This window comes from Asterias rubens, chromosome 1 (genome assembly GCF_902459465.1).
Source record: "Asterias rubens chromosome 1, eAstRub1.3, whole genome shotgun sequence".
NCBI classification, from domain to species: Eukaryota; Metazoa; Echinodermata; class Asteroidea; order Forcipulatida; family Asteriidae; genus Asterias; species Asterias rubens.
In genome coordinates, this window is record NC_047062.1 from 19,469,223 (window position 1) to 19,490,525 (window position 21,303).

A 21,303-nucleotide genomic window follows, 5' to 3' on the forward strand; every position below is an offset into this window, starting at 1 on the left:
TCATCACATCAGTGCAAAAAAGTTGTATAAAACTAAAAGTAGCACTTCCGTTACAAAGGTATCTCTCAATTTATATAGCCCAGATGTACACACAAAACAAGTATGTGCGGAGATACAATGTTTTGCAGGGAAACTTTGTGTGCAAGATACAACTTTTTGCAAAAATTTAGATAATTTTTTGCACCGACACAATAGAAGTCATGAGAACTACCTTTTTATCTGAAATACAGCTATCAGCAATAAAGACACAATTGAAGGGAACTCTGCCTTACCTGTGTTAGTTTGTCGCTGTTTGAGCAGAAATTAAGAGTACTGTTGTTGACCATATCTGGTCCATGGACAATGGTTAACGTTTTATCTTCCAGAGGAATGTCTGGCGATCCCATAATGCATGTTTCTCGCATCTTCCCATCCTGTCAAAGATAAAAAGGAGAGAAACACTAATTGAGCAGATGAAGAAACAATCTGAAATAATACACTTTTAAACCAACAAGGAGTCTAAATTTATTATAAGTGTTACTCATGTATTCCCAACCTGTCAAACCAAAAGTAATAGATACACAAAATTAAGTATAAACAAAAGGAATTTTTAAACTTACATTGCACTGAATTTAATTTTAAAATTTATAGTTATGAAAGTGTTACATTGTTTTATTTGTAGTCTGTACCAGCAGAATGATAGATTGAATTGTTTTCAATAATTTTGAAGGTAATTACTTTCTAATGAAGTGGTGTCAAGAGTCTAGTTCTGCCTATGATATTGAATAATTAACAGCAGGTACCACACCAGTTTCATTTAAAGGCAGTAGACACTATTGGTAATTACTCAAAATAATTATTAGCATAAAACCTTACTGGTAACATGTAATGGGGAGCTGTTGATAGTATAAAACACTGTGAGAAACGGCTCCCTCTGAAGTAACATCGTTTTCGAGAAAGAAGTAATTTTCCACAAATTTGATTTTGAGACCTCAGATTTAGAATATGAGGTCTCGAAATCCAGCATCTGAAAGCACACAACTTCGTTTGACAAGGGTGTTTTTTCTTTTTTCTTTCATTACCATCTCGCAACTTTGTTGATCGATTGAGCTCAAATTTTCACAGGCTTGTTATTTTATGCAAATGTTGAGATACAGCAACTGAAAAGACTGGTCTTTGACAATTACCAATAGTGTCCAGTGTCTTTTAAAGAATAAAGGGAAGATAACATTTGGTAATCGCTCTTAAAATTAAGGGCAATACAAACGTTTGGTTAGAAGCCTCCAGCAGGTTTCTATAGTATAAAGCATTTTGAGAAACATTTCACTCTAGAGTAACGTGTTTATGTAAAAAGATATCAGTTTTTATGCCCCAAATTTGAATATGAGAAGCCTAACTGTCAGTAACATTTCTCACAGTGTATTCCTATTATGGATTAATTTCCTGCGTGTAATCACTTCGGGCTTTCTGTTTATCTTTCAACTTACAAAAAGCAAAACAAAGCTCCCCAAATAGAAGTGAGGCATTGGTTTCTTCCTTGTTCACACCCATGTTTAAACCAGGTTAACATATGACTTCTTTATGCTCTCCTGTTTTTTTTGGCAACGTCCATATTGGTTTTGTACATGAAAAGCATAGTGAAGATGACCGTGCTCTGTCAAATCAACCGGATTCCTTCTGTTTAAGTCCTCAGTTTCAATGCAAAGACATGCTCATGAATACACATGGGTGTGTGTTACATGATAAATTACACAAAGCGCAATCACACAGAACATGTAATATACATGCTTTGAGGGTTTTCTTTTGAGAGTTTTAAAAGCTCTTCTATTATTTTTGCAAGAATGGTGGCTGATACAAACTGAAGCATACAGATGAGTGAAGTGTATCTACTCTATAACAGAAGTTAATCAAACCTGCAATGGCACTGCCAGCACTTTCCATATTAAAGGGACTGTCCAGTGAACACGTTTGGTAATTGTCAAAAACTCAGTATTTTCACTTGGTGTATCCCAACATATGCATAAAATAACAAACCTGTGAAAATTTGGGCTTGATTCGTCATCGAAGTTGCAAGACAATAATGAAAGGAAAAAAACACCCTTGTTTCACAGTTGTGTGTGCTTTCAGATGCCTGAATTAATGGCTTCACAGGCCTGGAGTCTTTTTCAGATTCAAGTATTTCAGTGAGAAATTACCTCTTTCTCAAAAGCTACGTTTCTCCAGAGGGAGTTGTTTCTCACACTGTGTTATACTATCAACAGCTCTCCGTTGATCATTAGGTAGTAAGTTTTTATGCTAAAATATATTTTGACTTGAGTAATTAGTGTCGAGTGCCTTCAAGGAAGGACTTTTTGTCAGCGAGGCAAATACTGCACACTTGTAATCCAAGGCCTCAAACACCTAAACGACAAGATATTTAATAAAAAGAGGACAAAAAAAACCTTAACTACCAGTTGTCTTGACAACAGCCACTAAATGATACCTGGGAGGCCTTTATGAATACAGGAGGAATAAGGATTGATGATATAATGCTAGATGTGTTCATAGAACCATCGCTGTAATTGAAACACTAGGGAGGTGTGTGGACGGGCTTAGATTAGTGAGAGCTAATTAGCCAGCTTGTTAAAGGCACTGGACCTGTTTGGTAGTCGTCAAAGACCAGTATTCCCACTTAGTGTATCCAAATGTTTAACATAACAAATCTGTGGAAATTTTGACCCAACTTGGTCATCGAAGTTGCAAGAGAATAAGGGAAGAGAAAAAACTTGTTGTACACATTTGTGTGCTTTTATTTAGATACCTTTACAAGGCTCTAGGCCTGAAGTCTTTAATATTTGAGTAAGAAATTACCTCTTTCTCAAGAGTACAAATACTTTGAAGGGAGCTGTTTCTCATAATGGTTTATACTATCAACATCTACTGCTTGTACCAAGTAAGTTTTGATACTATTTTGACCAATTACAATTATTGTCCAGTGCCTTTAAGGCCAAATGAGAAGTACATGTATAACAAGTAGGGGAAAAGAGACGCGTTTGGAGGTGATAAACAGTTATCAGTTAATGAGGGAAGAAGGCTACATGTACATCACATCTTTTCAAATTTCTCTCTCAGTCTGGCACTCCTTAACTACACATATCTTTCTACAACAAGTATAGTGGCAAAAATGTTTTTCGTTGAGATAAGATTCCATTCCTGAATAACTTTGTCTGTGCTATTTAATGACACATAGGTTTTATTTGGGAAAGCTACTGCTTCCAAGTTCTGGACACAGCTGACAGTTATTTGATTGGTATACAATTAATACTTACACTAATCATCCTAACATTGAAAATGTCCTAACAAGTGTGATGAAATCAAGTAGTTTTTATTTGAAATGCCAGGGTTCAATATTTATTTTTTCCTGGAGAAAACTGTTCTTTCCATCGTCTTCTTTCATAAACTCCTTGAAACTGACATTTCTGTATACATGTACATGTAGTTCTTACCATACACCAAGAAGCGTCTGATTTTGCAGAGTTTTAAAAATATTGTATTATCCTTTTGTAGAAACTTACTGTCCCTAGTGGAGGACGCCATCCGGTCCTCATCTGATTTAGAGTTTTCTTTTTGAAGCATGTAAAACTGAACATTTCCTCAACATTTGCTCATTGCCTCAACATTTGCTCATTGCCAACTGTACACATCAGATGTACATTGGAACGAGGCAAGTGCATAAAGCACCGGGCCTGTATACCCATGACTGGACAAGTCTGGCAGTCTTGTGCTTTTGTTCAAATGTTGACTTTCAGTCTAACAAATCGCTTTCAATTCGGTTGAGTATTAAAGAATACTTATCCATACTACAAATGACATAAATCTTCTCTGAGTGCTTGTTCAAATTAAAGCGGGTGAAAAATCAAAATGTGGCGGTATTTTATTTTCGTATTTAACTTCTGGTCGCGTAAATTTGTCCCCAAAAGTTGAGCCCTTGATTTATTCCTGGAATGTTTTCAGGAAATAAATATTAATTTTGGCATACTTGCTTTTGAATGAGTCTAGATACCAGATATGGAAAGTAAAATCAGACATAAATAATTGTATACTTTGGGACTCTGGTACCAACTTAATAATCGGTCATCTTTCAGGCTAAAAATAATTTAAAAATTTCTGATAATCAATTTGAGGCCAAAACTTTGTGCTTCAAATATTTTATTACCGCTAGACAGTCAGGCGGGCTTGTCGCGGGACCTGTGTGCTCAATCTGTCACCAGTCTGGACCGGGCATTTGGTTTATTGCCTCGCCTTTCGGCCAATTGACCCCCTTGGACGGTGCCTTGCATTCCTTGATAGCCGGTCTGTGCTGGCTTGATCACTTTTGTCTGAGCAGCCTTTGAGTTGAGTTGACAATTTTTCAGTCATCAATTTTCGAATTTCTAGTGTTCTTGCTTTTCAGCATTTTAAACGCTTGTACCGTGTGGTCATACTTTTGTCGAACTTTTGAATTAGTTTTCTTGTTATCAGCAATTTGTTCCTTGCTCCGTTTCGGTTTGCTCATTGTTTGGACTCGGTGTTCTTGCTGGAGTTTTTTAGCGTATATTACTGTGTCCTTGTTTTGGTGGACCCTTTCGGACACTCATCTCGATTATGCCTCGTTCGAGTAAGCGGCCAGCTGCCCCTGCAGCAGTTACGGAGACAGCCGCGACTAAGCGCCGAAGGGGACGGCCTGCTACCCGCTCATCGGCCACCAGGACAACCGCTACTCCCGCGGCTGGTGTTTTGCCAACATCGGCTTCCAATGCCGCTGCTTCGGCACCACCGCCGCCCACGACGACGGCCCGGTCGACGACACCAGCTTGTGGAGGGAATGTCATGGCGGATGGGGTACCTCCATCGACGGTTACGGTTCCACCAACGGCAGTGACGGTGCATGGGGCAGTCGTGCCGCCGACAACAAACGGTGAGTCTTTCAATACACCAATAATTGTAAGTTCCGTTAGCGCGTCGCTTGCTGGGCTGGATAGCGCGCCACTGCACAGCGTCTGTGACGATCTTGGGGCCACCATGCCCTTAGCGTTGCAAGAAAAAATTTGGAAGGGCGAGTTTGTGGAGTTCGGGTCCCTTTTGCGACCTGCTCGTCATTCCGAAAATGACTGCGTGTTCATGGTTGGGACGCACGAGTCACCGGCTTGGCAACTGCGGCCGCATAAGCAGACCCAACGGATCACGTCCATTGAGCAATGGACATCGGCATTTTTGATTTTTGCTTCCATTTTTCTGCAGCGTCATCCTGGTCAAGCACGGCATCTTTTGAAGTATGCTGACATTGTTCGATCAGTGGCATTTCGTCGTACTGGCTTTGGCTGGCGTGACTACGACGTCAATTTCAGGCTTAGGCAGGCTCGTGTGCCATCTCGTTCATGGGCTACCATTGATGCGGAGCTTTGGCTCATGTTGGTTGGTGCGCCGGGGCAGCCCCAAAATGTTCGTTCCTTCGGGAGTCGAGGCTCATTTCGGCAGCAAGACCACAGTCCCAGTAGTTTCGGGTCCCGCCGGGCAACGCAACGGGAGCCTGGATCTAGCACCTGTCACGATTTCAACCGTGGCCAGTGTTTTCGTCCAGCCTGTCGTTACACCCACAAATGCGCAATCTGCTCCTCCGTCGGTCACCCAGCCAGTAATTGCCGAGGTTCTCGCACCCGCGGGCCTGCAGTTAGCGCAAACCCCAATTCTGCTCAGTAAGATGCGCCCATTTTTGCAGTCGTATCCCAATAGGCATGATGCGCAAGTTCTTTTTCAGGGTTTTTCCGTTGGCTTTAGGCTTGGTTATACAGGTCCCCGGACTGCTTCTGCAGCTCGGAATTTGGTTTCTGTTCGTGGCAATTTGCCAATTGTGCGTCAAAAAATTGACCGCGAACTTCAATTGGGCCGGGTGGCTGGTCCTTTTTCAACACCCCCGCTACCCAATTTGCGTTGTTCCCCAATTGGTTTAGTACCGAAGCAAGCACCTGGGGAATTTCGTCTAATTCATAACTTGTCTTCACCGTTGGGTAATTCGGTTAACGATCACATTGACCCAAGTGCAGCTTCGGTACATTATGCTAGCTTTGATGATGCTGTTGCTATGGTAACCAGTTTAGGTCCCGAGGCCCTTATGGCCAAGGCTGACATTAAATCAGCATTTCGTTTACTTCCTGTTCACCCTATTGATTTCGATTTGCTGGGTTTTACCATTGAGGGCCGTTATTATTTTGATAAATGTATGCCTATGGGGTGTTCCATTTCATGTGCTACATTTGAGCGTTTCAGTACCTTCCTGGAATACAGTGCTCGTAAAGTGTCTGCTTCTCAGTGTATCATGCACTATCTAGATGATTTCCTTTTTGCGGGGAAGCAAAACACACAGGAGTGTTTGCGAGTCATGCAATCCTTTCGAGTTGTTGCTAAGGAGTTTGGGGTGCCTTTGGCGGAGGAAAAAAGCGAGGGGCCCACAACTAAATTGTCTTTTCTTGGATTGGACATTGACACTGTGGCGCAGGAGATTCAAGTGCCTCCGGGCAAGATTGTTGCACTGCAGGCCAAACTTTCTAATGTCATTAGCAAAAAGAAGGTTACACTCCGGGAACTTCAGTCAGTTTTAGGTAGTTTGAATTTTGTTTGTAAGGCGGTGCGTCCGGGTAGAGCGTTTTTGAGGCGTTTGTTTGATTTGACTCGTGGTGTAAGTATTCCCCACCACCGCATCCGTATTTCATCTGGAGCGCGTGAGGATTTGCTTGCTTGGCAGCAGTTTTTGTCACGCTTTAATGGTACAGTAGTATTTCCGTCTGCTGTTTGGTCTTCTAGCAGTAGTTTACATTTGTTCACCGATGCATCTGCAGAATTAGGCTTTGGTGCGTTTTTTGATGGAAGTTGGTCTCAGGGCCGTTGGCCATGTTCAATAAAGGCATCTAAATTGTCGATTGCATTTCTAGAACTGTTCCCAGTTACCCTGGCCCTACGCTTGTGGGGGCAACATTTGCAGGGAAAGAGAGTAATTTTTTGGTGTGACAACGAAGCGGTAGTAGCGATTATTAATCGTCAAACCTCACATTGTGCAAAGATAATGAAGTTGGTTCGTTTCTTGGTTTTGCGTTGTCTTGAGTTGGATACCACTTCAAGGCTCGTCATGTCCCGGGGGTTGATAATTCTATTGCTGATGCTCTTTCCCGTTTCCAGATGGACCGTTTTCGCCGGTTGGCACCCGGGGCAGACCCCGTTATGACCCCCTTGCCAGGCAACCTGTGGAGCGCCTTCAGCTAGAAGTGCAAGAATTGCTGCAACATTCGTTGGCACCTCGTACCCACTCGCTTTATCGACGGGCCTGGAACCTTTACCAGGAATTTTGCACACTGCATGGCTTTGGTGATCCCCTTTTCTCATCTTTACAATCACTTGTTCAATTTATTGCATTTTTGTCAATTAACGGGTATGCTTCTACCACCATTGCGTCTTATGTTTCAGGTATTGCTTCGTCTTTGCGTTTGGCTGGGTCGCCCGACATAACCAAACATTTTATTGTTAAGCGTCTGTTAGAGGGTAGTAGGCGGCTAGACAGTCGCCGTGACTTACGCCGTCCCATTACTTTCAGTATTTTGCGACGCATTGTGCCTGCTTTGGATTCCATTTGCACTAACCAGTTTGAAGCACAGCTCTTTAGAGCGGCATTTCTGTTCGCTTTCTTTGGGTTTTTACGTGTTGGCGAATATACTGCCAAGTCTAAGCATGTGGTTTCTCCCCTGAGGCATTCAGATGTTTCCTTGCAGGTTGCGCCCACTGGGCGGGTTGTGGTGCTCAATGTTAGGTTTTCAAAAACCGATCAGTATGGTCGGGGTTGCTTCATTACGATTCCCGAGTGTTCACGGGGCGATTTTGCGCTTTGCCCTGTTCGAGCTGCGGCGCAGTTTTTGAGCGTTCTGCGTCCGCATTGCTCAAGCTTCTTTTCACACTTCAATGGGGACCCAGTCACACGCTCCCAATTCACTGCGGTTCTTCAGCGTTCTCTGGATTTTGTTGGTCTTGGTGACATGCGTTTTTCCTCGCATTCATTTCGTATTGGGGCAGCCACCTCTGCAGCAATGTCAGGTATTCCCGAGGCGGATATTCAAGCTATGGGGCGTTGGAAGTCCAACGCCTATAGCCGCTACATTCGTATTGACCCCGGCTTTATTTTGTAAAAAGCCTGCCCCTGCTCAGTTTTATTTTGTTAATAATTTTGTTAATGCTTTTGTTTGGATTTGATTTTAGTATTACAACCCCATTTTAATTTGTTTTCTTTCATTCTGTTTCCTTTATGAGCAACCCCACACCACGGTGAGCCTTTGGTGTGGGTTATTGGCGACTCTTTTGTACATTGGGCATCCCGCATAGCTGTGAGGGATGCTACACTCATACCCGGCTTGAAGGTGCAATGGTTCGGGAGGCGGGGACTCCACATTGAGCAGTTTGGAGATTTTCTGCAACACACGTGGTCTCGCGAAAACTCCAATCCGGACGCCATCATTATTCATGTGGGATCAAATGACCTCGGCAAGGTGCCAAAGAAATGCATGTTGCATGACATCCATCGGTTGCTGTCGGGCACCAGAGAACTTTTGCCGCACGCCATAATTTTCTGGTCCGAAATTTTACCACGAGTTGCCTATACTGGGGCGATCAAACAAAACAAGGTTGAGAGGGCGAGACGGGCCATCAATCGTAATGTGGGTGGTCTGTTTAGGTCCTCGCCCGGTGGTTTGATTAACCATCCTCAAATAGTGTGGTCGAATCGTGACTTATTTATCCACGACGGCATCCACCTTTCTGACACAGCTTGTCATTTCTTGGTTTCTAATTTTAATGATGCACTTCGCACTTTATTTCCATAAAAGTTATACCCAACTGAATTAATCTTGAGGCTATTTTGGCGGCGGTCATCTCGATGACCGTGTGGCGGTATTTCATTGTTTACACCTCAATAGTCCTCAGGTATATTCATTCAGCTGTTATAATTTGCTACTTTGGGGTCTTTGTTAAATGTATTATGATTATTATAACTATGGTATTCTGCGTTGACGGGATGAAACATATTTTAGTCGCTTTGTCTTAATTTGCCAACAACCGGGGAATATGTGCTGTTTATTTAACTGTGCTATATTTGCTTTAATTTCAAGTTCCTTTGCAAACCTTTTATTTTAACGCTTTTGGTTTCGCGGTACAGCCTCGTCCGGAAACCTGTATGCAGTAGTAGTTTTGGCGACCTCGCGGATTTAGCTACGGCCGGAGGTCAGTTTTGCTATTGGTTGATTTACTGTTATTGATTTCGCGGAAATCAGTTTGGCTTTAATTGCTTTGTTTATTACTTTTGATTTCGCGGATTTATGCAACTGCCGGAAATCAGTTTGGCTTTAATTGCTTTATTTGTTACTTTTGATTTCGCGGGTGATGCAACTACCGGGAATCAGTTCAGCTTTATTGGTTTGCATTAAACACATTTTAGAAGATCTTGCGGATGGCAGGCAACTGCCGGAGATCTGGTTTAGTTCTATAAAATACAAGCATTTTGTTATGGCTTAGCTCATTGCAGCATAAACAAATAAAAGGCTGCTCAGGCCACTCTGTTGATCAAACCAAAGTGTTTCCGTGTCGTATGTGGTAATAATCAATTTGAGGCCAAAACTTTGTGCTTCAAATATTTTATTACCGCTAGACAGTCAGGCGGGCTTGTCGCGGGACCTGTGTGCTCAATCTGTCACCAGTCTGGACCGGGCATTTGGTTTATTGCCTCGCCTTTCGGCCAATTGACCCCCTTGGACGGTGCCTTGCATTCCTTGATAGCCGGTCTGTGCTGGCTTGATCACTTTTGTCTGAGCAGCCTTTGAGTTGAGTTGACAATTTTTCAGTCATCAATTTTCGAATTCCCACCGCCATCCCCATTCTACCGCCTTCTTAAAAAATTTGGTATCGGTTTCTAAAATTCGTTTTGAGCTACAATTTTAGTAATGGCTAAATTGCTATCGTTTCGTTGTAAGTTGCTTATTTGATTTTATGAGGACCATCCTGGAGTTTTTACACTCGGCTGCCATAAATCTCAGGAGCCAGTAAGAGAATTTCCTTCTTTTTCCCTTTGGGTTTTTTGAAGTTTTTCGCTCTTCTCAGGTTGGTCCCGCAGGCGGTATTTCATTGTTTACACCTCAATAGTCCTCAGGTATATTCATTCAGCTGTTATAATTTGCTACTTTGGGGTCTTTGTTAAATGTATTATGATTATTATAACTATGGTATTCTGCGTTGACGGGATGAAACATATTTTAGTCGCTTTGTCTTAATTTGCCAACAACCGGGGAATATGTGCTGTTTATTTAACTGTGCTATATTTGCTTTAATTTCAAGTTCCTTTGCAAACCTTTTATTTTAACGCTTTTGGTTTCGCGGTACAGCCTCGTCCGGAAACCTGTATGCAGTAGTAGTTTTGGCGACCTCGCGGATTTAGCTACGGCCGGAGGTCAGTTTTGCTATTGGTTGATTTACTGTTATTGATTTCGCGGAAATCAGTTTGGCTTTAATTGCTTTGTTTATTACTTTTGATTTCGCGGATTTATGCAACTGCCGGAAATCAGTTTGGCTTTAATTGCTTTATTTGTTACTTTTGATTTCGCGGGTGATGCAACTACCGGGAATCAGTTCAGCTTTATTGGTTTGCATTAAACACATTTTAGAAGATCTTGCGGATGGCAGGCAACTGCCGGAGATCTGGTTTAGTTCTATAAAATACAAGCATTTTGTTATGGCTTAGCTCATTGCAGCATAAACAAATAAAAGGCTGCTCAGGCCACTCTGTTGATCAAACCAAAGTGTTTCCGTGTCGTATGTGGTAATAATTACCATTTGTTTTAGCTTTATCTTAAAAGTTGAAGATATGAAGTTTCAATCCAATTTTTTATCACATACATGTACATGCATAGTGTTAGCCAGAAGTATATATGTGTGTGTCTTTTGGACACCCTGTTTTATCTGTCACTCAAATGCACCGCAAGTGACCAATTTCTAGTAAATCTGGACACACTTTTCCTAAATCCTGGCTTATACATGTACAAGTGTGTACTCACCCGTCAATAAACTCAAAAACCCCATCAGTGATTGAAAAGAAAACAGGGAGCTATATAATAAGAAATATAGCTCTATGGGTCTATACCAGACATACAAATCTAAAGTAGGTCAACTTATACCCAGTATTAAACAATAACAGGCAGTACACTCCATTTCAGCCACTCTAACCCAGGAAGTTGCACCCATATTATGACCGCAATTATTGGGTTATTCATAGCTCCACACACCCACCCCAACCCCGCCCCAACTGTGAGTACAACTCAAAGTCAAATCTGCTTCAGTTAGTTCCTAAAATAAAAAGCTTCTGTCAATTATCAAGCAATTTGCCCAAAAATAAAACGTCTAGTACAAAATTAAATTACGAGGCTCTATCATATACAAACGATTGTACGCATGCATTGACCCATCACGCTTTGATCACATCAGTATGGCTAACCTCACAATTTCCACATTTATGCCTGACATTATCAGGGTATTTGTGCACAACATTTGAAGGTACACTGAGTGGTACAAACTGCCATCAGTGGATGCTAGAATACAATCTTGTATGGGGCTTGAGTTTTACACTGGACTGAAGGCCCAAGGCCAGTGGTTTTTAATATTTGGCCAGTCAACTTATGAAGTCTGGCGGTCCTGTGTCATTCAGTCTGATAAATATCTTACTAATCTGCTAAGTGGTGAAGAACTTGCCCATAACAAAAATGGTGTTATGGGCAATATGAGGTTTTTTTTTAATCCTATGGGTTTTTTATTAAGGTTATTGTTTTCTGTGGTATTGTGGTACAACAATTGTTGCTGTACAATAGGATTGTAAATTTCATGTATTTTTATATACTTGACGAATAAACCATTCAATTCAATTCAATTCAATTCAAAACACAAATGCTATAAATCTTCTCTCAGTGTTTGTTCAAATTAATTTCCAGCTAACCTTTTTAGTTTCCAGCCCTTCAGTCTCGTGGATTTTACCCCCCAAATTAGAGTCCTGATTGTACGTTTTGCATATGTGCATAGCTGGGAGAAAATATTTCCATTCAATTGGGCTTCACGAGTGGAACACACTATTGTCTTGTTAAAATACTTCTGGTCCAGCTTCGAGCCCTTTGATCTTTGTTTCACCCAAATTCGAGCCCTGATAGTCGTTTTTAACCTCCACTCGATTAAAAAAAGCTACTTGGATGTTACATGTAGAATCAACGAATAATGAACGTTTTGCATTTGTACAATGCCGGGTTTTGCATTTGTACAACAACGCCGTGAGAGAAAGATAACAAATTAATGTTCCTTTCAACTGGGCTTTGCCTCGACGACGAGTGGAACATTCCATACCTCAGCTCATGAAAACATTCTTAGCACTGCACTAACAAACATTCATTATTTGTGCTAATGAAATAATCAAAGAGAAACACAAGTGGGGCAGGGTCCAAATTAACTGTTTTAGTAGCACCACTGAAAAACCGTACAAGAACAAATTTGTTTACGGTACCCATTCATTGTTTCTAATCAAATTGAAAAGTCTACAAGCATGAAACAGCAGACTATCGTGACAGGCATTCCAGTTAAGAATTCATACATACCTTGGGGACATTTGCATATTTTCCGAATCTTGCATCTCGCAGACTGGTCAGCTCAAGGCAGTCTGTGTCCTGGAGCAATCAAAAAACAAATAAGAAAATTTCAATGATTAGAATTAAATGGCCTCAAGACATCTGACTTCTGATGCTTATTACTGCTGGATTTTTCGAGGTAAAAGAGTGCCGCCAAATCACCAACACCAGAGGCAGGACACACACAGTCACACACACACAAAAAACATCAGGACAACGGGTTTTTTTAATCTAATTTTTGGTCTCCGAGAGGCAATTAATATTTTCATGAATGTTATTATGAAAAACCTATGGCACTAGTACGGAAATTAAACACAAGTCATTAGTATTCTGAATATTCAAAATGGCTGGAAGGCTTTGGAGAGACCATGTGCTGAAAAACATACATTAATCAGACAACAGATCAGGCATAAACGAAAGCCTCAAAACAAAACAACCATTTACATAAAACTCTAGGACAACACAAGTACAAACATCGATTACCAATGATGAATCTGTCTAAAGGGATTGAAGAAAACATAACCACATAGGAAAGCACACAACACAAAACAACAATTTACAAAAAATACTTTGGACAACGAAATCACAAACAGTGTAATATTACTAATGATACACCAGTCAAAAGAAGGAAGAAATAATTTTTTTAAAGATGGATTATTGGCAGTGATGTAAAAAGTTTTAAAGGCAGTGGACACATTTGGTAAATACTCAAAATAATTTTAAGCATAAAACCTTACTTTGTAATGAGTAACGGGGGGAGGTTGATTGAATGTTTAAATCATTGTGAGAAACGGCTCCCTCTGAAGTAATGTAGTTTTGGAGAATTTTCCACGAATTTGATTTTGAGAACTCAGAATTAGAAGTTGGGGTCTCAAAATCAAGCATCTGAAAGCACACAACTTTGGGTTTTGGTTTTATTAACATCTCGCAACGTCGACCACCAATCGAGCTCAAATTTTCACAGGTTTGTTATTTTATGCACATGTTGAGATACACCACGTGAGAAGACTGGTCTCTTACAATTACCAATAGTGTCCAGTGTATTTAAGTGGCATATCCTTCATTATTTGTGCCAATAAGCTAAAGCTGTCTACAACAAAAAACCCACACCTTCCTCTAACCTACAATGTAATCCACACCTCCATCACGATTATCATTACAAACATGTTTCTTCATCACAAATGCAATCAGTATTTTGCCCTTGAGAAAGGGCAGTAGGCACCCAGCAGTGCTGATTTACATTATATTATCTTTTCATTGTTCTCTTTTTTTTTCTTCTTTTTTTCTTTTTACACGTAGTCCATTTTATGCTTCAATATGTTTTGCACTAATCCAGTTGGTAATTTCAACAGAAAAAGCAAAACACAAAGTAGTAAGCTTCGTGTAGTTGGAAACTACACAAGTTGATTAATATTAAATCAAATATATTTATAACTAATGCAATTGTCTTTGTTTCCAAAGTGTGTTCCTACACCTACATCATACTTAATGTAGCCAGGATATAAAGTCATTGTATTTTTCCATTTTCTGCAGTGGAGTTCCCATGTAGCTACGATTTTTATAATAATTGTAAACTTGTTTTAGACAAATGCACAAAAGGTAGAAAAAAAATCAGACAAGGTATTCACATTGTCACATTCCAAATATTACAAAATTATGTGCGTGTGTGTGTGTCACACTTTGTGAAAATGAAGATAAGTGCACGCCACAGTGTAAGTTCATAAAAGAATCTGTGTCTCAATTTGTGAAAACTAATATTGACACTATTTCAAAGTTGCAATGAATATTTATGGTAATTTTAAATGTAAGGCTCTTGAATTGTGAAACCTTATGAATATTGCATAAACAATGTAGATAAGGAAAACTAAAAGAATGCAGTTTTGTGCACAAGGTTTCAGTTTCTGGTACAGGCCTGTATGCTTTTCTTTTTCAAGGGCAAGGCCACAGGGCATTTTTTCTCTTTTGTAAAGGGGCACCTACATGTAATGAGGAAATTGTAATTTTTATCGGAGCATTTCAAGGGCACCAAGGCGATGACCATGGGGCACGGAGACAATCACCTTTGTTGCCTCTGTAAAGTATGAGGCATGAGCGATGATGTGTTACTTGCTCATTGATAAACAGTGTGTAAACATTTGGCTAAAAGAGCCAGTAAATTCTACAGTAGTGCTGTACTCGTAGGCGTTAAAGGTAACTACTTAGTAACAGAAAAGTGTGTTTCTAAAATACCAAAGTAAGATTGAGTAGAACTTACTATCATTCAGTATTACTATATATTTCTGGTAATGAAACCAAGGATGCTTCATAAAGTGAACTTAATCACTGTAGCTCACAAGCCTGGAAAACCTGTACACAAAGGTGCTTGACGTGTATGTCAACCAGAAACACAGGAGTCAACCCCCTACTCTTCCTTAGTAAGAGTACGTGGGACCTACGGCTTAATGTCCTATGCAAAGGAGTAGCAATTATCGTAAAGTGTCTGAAAGGCAGTGGACACTATTGGTAATTACTCAAAATAATTTTAAGCATAAAACCTGACTTGGTAACGAGTAATGGGGAGATGTTGTTAGTAAAAAACATCTCCCTCTGAAGTAACACATTTTTCGAGAAAGAAGTAATTTTCCATGAATTTGATTTTGAGAACTCAGACTTAGAATTTGAGGTCTCGAAATCAAGCATCTGAAAGCTCACAACTTCGTGTGACAAGGGTGTTTTTTCTTTCAATATTATCTCACAACTTCGAAGTCCAATTGAGCTCAAATTTTCACAGGTTTGTTATTTTATGTATATGTTGAGATACACTAAGTGGGAAGACTGGTCTTTGACATTTACCAATAGTGTCCAGTGTCTTTAATCAAGGACACAAGTGCCATGACCATGACTGCAACCCACCCTCTGCTGATCAGAAACACCAGAGCTTGAGTCTGGTGCTCTTAGCTGCTCAGCCACAACACGCCAGAAACTTAGAGCAAATTTATTCTAGAGAGAACACAATGTGAATATTGGTAGAGAGATGTGATGGACATAAACAAGAGTCAGTGGTGTAAACAACCAATTTCTAATCTGTTTGGTCTAATATGGGTCTGGTCTGATCTGATCATTTTCAGAAGGAAGGTATAGTAAGAATGGTGCTCAACTTGATGAGTAGTGCGTGTAAAGACAGCAGTCCACATCTGCAGACAGTAATGTTACAATAAACAAAAAAAATCGTTGTGAATTAATTTGGGGAATAAAATACCACAAATAAAATCAATACAAATGTTATCATTAGCTGCCGATTCCACAGGTTGTTCCCATTCATTAGCAAAGAAAGTCATCGAATGAAAGATCGGCAAGCGTGACAAATGTTGCACGTGTGCGATCTTCAAGGGCAAGCTAGCAGTTAGCGCTAATTCAGCATCGCTTCCCGTATTGGATTACCATGCTTTCACTAATGTTTTCCACTAATGTGAAGGCACACAACAACAATCCTACTATAGGGTTTAATAACATGCCCTTGCACTTCAATTAGTAATAGTAGCTTCTGAATAATCAACTCAATAATGTCGTTAATTGATGGCATTGGGCAGAGCATATAAAGACCTTCCATTGTTCCTTGACATTTTAGCAATTAAATCATGTATTATGATAGTCTTTAGTAAGAAAGGATCACTGTCACTGAGTTTCGTGGTCTATACGCACATTTTAGATTTTAGGAAATTGGTTATTACTCAAAATAATTGTATTTGCGGCTGAAGCAAACACATTTTGTGCAACAAAGGTGTTTTTTTCATTCATTATTCTCTGCAACTTCGATGACCAATTGAGTCTAAATTTGCACAGATTTCTTATTTTATGCATTGTTGGGACACACCAAGTGGAAATACTGTTCTTTCACAATAACCAAACTGTTCCAGTGCCTTTAAAGTGAACTTGCAAGAGTAAATTCCCCTCCTCTGGTTTAATTGAAATCAGCGGTGAGAGTCATTAATGCAGACAAAGAGGTCTAAAACGGATCCAAATTCTTACAAAAGTTGTACAGTGTTCCACCTTTTGGTAACCCCAGGAGTTACAAATTTCAAGGAGCTTCTAGGTGGCAAAGAAATTTTACATAAAAGAGCACTCAATTTCTTTACATGCAAATTTAAACACACAGTTTTTTTCACCAGGCAGACAAAAAAAGTCAGAATTCAGAAAAAACAAAGTCAGAAATTTTACTTCCATGTAGATTTAATTAAAGGTGCAACCTGCTGAACGTTTCATCAATAGCAGTGGTCATGTAAAACCTCCAGAGGTTGGTGATTAGAGGTATTGATTCTGCACTGTCCATGGTAGGGAGGCCATCCTCCATGGTCAATTCTTTAGTGCATGTAGTGTTATAGGTTGGGTGTTGGGTGGAGCATCTTTCCTGTGACTGTGTGGGTAGGGTTCCCTCAATTGGCAATGATGTCATTCTTTGTCAAAGGGTGTGTTTCTCACAAGAAGCTACTAACAACTACTGCCACACCCTTATGTTTAGGCTTTGACTAGTAGCATTGATAACAGGTATACAATGTAAATGTGTATATTATCAGAACACAGACAGATGGCGCTGATCCTGTTGAACCCATCAATTTCTTTGGTTAAGTTCAAGATCCATTTTAAGGGAAACACCTTCAAAAAGATTTTTTCTTTCAATGACTACTGCTACCTGAGTTTTTTATATTTTTTGTATTTAATGTTTTTGGGGTACTTGATAAAACCATATTATATAATTATTGCATCTGCAAGGTTCTACAATATCAAATCTCACAATGTGAAGTCCAATATCAGCTTTGTCAAAAAAGAACTTAAGGAAAATCATCAAGTGTCAGATTTTTTATACCTATTTTGATGTTACTTGAGTAACTGTAGAATTGTCCATAATGTATTCTCTCTCAGGATCTTGGAATGATAAAACCACATGAAAAGTATGATGCGTGTATTCAGGCTGCCTCTTTCAAATAGGTATTCAGTTTGTTACCAAGATTCAGCTTTGTTCTTATTCATTCATGATGAGAACCTTCCATCTATCAGCCTATTTCTCAAGACATGCCACAACAGTTTCATTTTGAGTCACACACATGGTGATGTATAGTCTTGGTGCAAGACGATCTTGTTAAGTCGGTCAACCTCTATACCATATACATGTACATGTGTAGGCCTCATTCACTCAACGCTACACACATGGTGACTATTCCATCCATAGAGGGCGTTTCTGTAAGGCGTGATCCCGCAGAATTTGTTTAGTGTTGTTTCGTTGGGTAGTCTGGAAGTTTTCCAACAGCACCTACTATCGTTCGATAGTAATGTGCGCGCGGCTCGGAAAAGCGGAGCGAGGGGGATTGCGATAGTTGAGTGATAGTGAATAACAACGTCTTGTATCAAGACTAGCTGATGTAGAGAGTACATTAGAGCCATTCTCTAAGGCCCTAAAGTGCTTTAAAGAGAGAGGTAAACTGAAGAAGCCATGGAGGAGACAAGGGATAAGGTCCTCAACATTGGTCAATTTGTACAGTGACAATCTGTGGCGCTGATTGATTACACAATAAGGAGTAGGTGTGGCATAACATACTTCAATGCTTTGTGCATAGCATACAGGAAATGTTAGGCATTTCAAATGGCGTGTTGTGGCTGCAGGAGCAGTCAGGTGCACTGGACTCAAGCTCTGGTGTTTCTAATGAAGAGTGTGGGTTCCAGTTCCAGTCGTGACACATGTGTCTTTAAGCAAGACACTTCACCATTAGGGCCTTTTGCTTCATCCTTCGGAGTGGACATAAAGCCACTCATCTAACGCACACAAAGAATCCAGTACACTTGGTACGGTCTGCTGCAAATTGTACCACAGCACAAGGTAAACTGTGTACATGGTGCTATGTAAATAAATGGGTCTTATATGTCAAGCCTAGCTCCATATACCTCGTTAAAAAAAATAATGAGACAAGTGTGACAAAGCGCTATAAGAACTGTGCAGTATTGTTTTAATTATTTTCTTGTAGTATATGTAGTATCTTCTCCTAAAACATTGTAACATCGATGGAAACAGGAGCAAGGGCAGGAGGAGACTAACGTACAAAGGTCAACTGGAGAAGGACACAACACAACAAGAAACACTGAGCTTAGGACGCTGATGCTGGACCAGGATGCGTTGAAGACGACCATCAGAGGTTCCCGAGATGGCGTTCGCTGAAGACAACTTCTCGCTCAACTAAAAAATGTTTTCCCGCTCAACAAGCCTAAAAATGGAAACATTAAGGTTTAGGCCTTCAGTTTTAAAACACCCTTTTCAAGTTTGGTGTGAAAACATTATCAAATACATTGATGTTTTTTTCTTCTTCAAAACATTAAAAATTATTCAATAGTCATCCACTAAACATCTTTACTTTAAAACATTGTAAAATCAATATTCAGGGGAACATTAGGCCAATCACATTAATAATCCATTATAACCATTAACTGACTAGAAATAAATCAATTAAAAAGGAAGTAATTCAGATTTTTTATTTTTATTTTTTATTTTTAGTCGCCCAAAACAAGGCTAAAAGCCACTCTAGGTTAAGGGCTACAAGGAAGAAAACACAGACATGCAGAAACTCAATGGAGCTGAAGGTAGGAAGGTAGGAATTGACATTCCTCTTAAAAGATGGAAGATCATAGGATGAAGGGAAATAAAAAGAAAGTAGATCCCAGCGAACAAGATGAAAGATATAATATTTATTAATGGATTCACTGCCACAGCTAAATGAAGATTACCTCGTATAGAAGGCTCTAGACTGTGTAACTAAACTCTTTAGAGAAAATGCTTTTATTAATTTCCTCTTCTCTGGTCACGTCTCGCACAAGGATATTCCTCCAATTTCTTAAGATGCACGTAAGCCACGCATCATACATGGCTCAGCTAGGTTAAGCTGTCAACGTGGCTTCAGGGCAGGAACCATTGTGTGTGTCTAAGGCTCTGTGTAACTCTGGCTCAAATTGATGAAGGGTTGGCCTAGTCTGGTGAAAAGGGATTCCCATCATCTGGAGTATTCCTGACTTTGACTTTGGCAATAAATGGATTGCACTAAGCGTCATCCAACGCCATATTTGATGAAATGTGCGCGCGTGCAAGGCTATCATTTGGCGAAGAGCTGTGCGCAGCGTGTAGCACTTTTGCGTTGTTTATCATCAAATATGACGGTCGATGACGCTTTAGTGCAATCCATCTATAGAATGAACATGACAAAATGCATTCTTGGTCTTATTTGAAATCCCTGCATGGCTGATAGTGAAAGTAATTCACCTCAGGCTGTGCCTTTTTAGAGTAGAGTCCATATAGAGGTGCTTGTTTGTTCTGTGGCTGCTGCATAATGAATACAGTGTAAGTGAAAGAGAGGTGCAGCACATAGTGTGTGACTGGGCATCAATTGGTAAATGCCTGGTAATAATGCCTGGCTCGTGAATAAGAATACCAAGTCACTTCTGACACTGTGTTGTGAATCAGAACCAATGTGTGTAGCTCTGCTACTGGATTGGTATTGAGATGTTCGTTGTGAACCACGTGATGGGCTTTAACACACCAATGTTTCAAAAGGATTTGTTATTTTCTCCAGGTACAAAAAAGAGACATCACAAATAATTTTGTTTCAACTTAAGGAAATGGCTGAAACTGTTTCAGTACTACTGTGTTAAAGAAAGTTTATCTCTCTATATGTACCCAAAATGTGGAATTTTCTCACTTGGGGTAAAATGATTAACATCCAGATATTCAGAAGTATTCTTGAATTCTGGCTGGATTAAAAATTTGATTTGAGTTGATTAGTGTGACCAAAAACCGACGATTCCTTATCTAAACGCTTATTTATATAGCATTATTTCCACCATGCAAAGTTTCAAATCCTACAAACGCTTATTTCTTACATGCTACTAGTAATCTGGTTGGCTCAGTACTTTCACCCCTGCAGACCTCAGTTTCGAATCCTTACCCCTCAGATCGGAACTAGTGGATCAATCCCTATCTGATTCCATGGGTTTTCCCTTTGGGATTTTCCTCCCACATGTACGTGTACATGTATAATTGAACAATTCTTCTCGTTTACTATTCATCCTCTTCAAATTAGCACTAATCATCCTTTTGGATTTGTAACAAATTCCCTGAATTTCCGTCCTTATTTTCCAGATTGAACTACGCAAGTCAATGTGTACAGTAAACATGCACAATAGGACATGAATGTGCACATAATCTCTAGGAAAACAAAAACCATTTATGAACTGTTTTAAGCAGGTACGGGTATTGCACATGGCAACAAAAAAGTGTCTTGATTACGAACTGTATTCAATATTGTCTAATACACTGTAAAGTGCATTCACAATTTTCGGATACATGCCCTAAAACACAGACATTATATCAATATTTAATCCAAACCACTTGCAGGTGCACGATTCCATGCAGCCTCATGCAGTATAAACGGGTACAAAGATCTGTCTGTGTATAGTAAATGGAATTCAGCTTTCACATTCGCAAGGGATGCCACGAACCTGGATATATCATTGCTTTATAGTATGTCTGAGATCTGCAAACATGTCGTTGAACTGATGGATTTACCTTACTTGCATTTCAAATCGTCGAGTACATTTATGT

General features: G+C 39.9%; 1 protein-coding gene across 1 annotated transcript in view; it reads right to left on the bottom strand.

The window, feature by feature from the left end:
• LOC117299251 (1-phosphatidylinositol 4,5-bisphosphate phosphodiesterase beta-1-like) overlaps positions 1–21,303 on the bottom strand; it is a 105,125-nt gene that overhangs the window by 66,866 nt on the left and 16,956 nt on the right. The window contains exons 3-4 of the mRNA XM_033782733.1: positions 12,657–12,725; positions 273–413 (exon numbers count right to left, since the gene is read on the bottom strand). Of these exons, the coding sequence (XP_033638624.1) occupies positions 273–413; positions 12,657–12,725 (210 nt within the window). The remainder of the gene's footprint in view (positions 1–272; positions 414–12,656; positions 12,726–21,303) is intronic.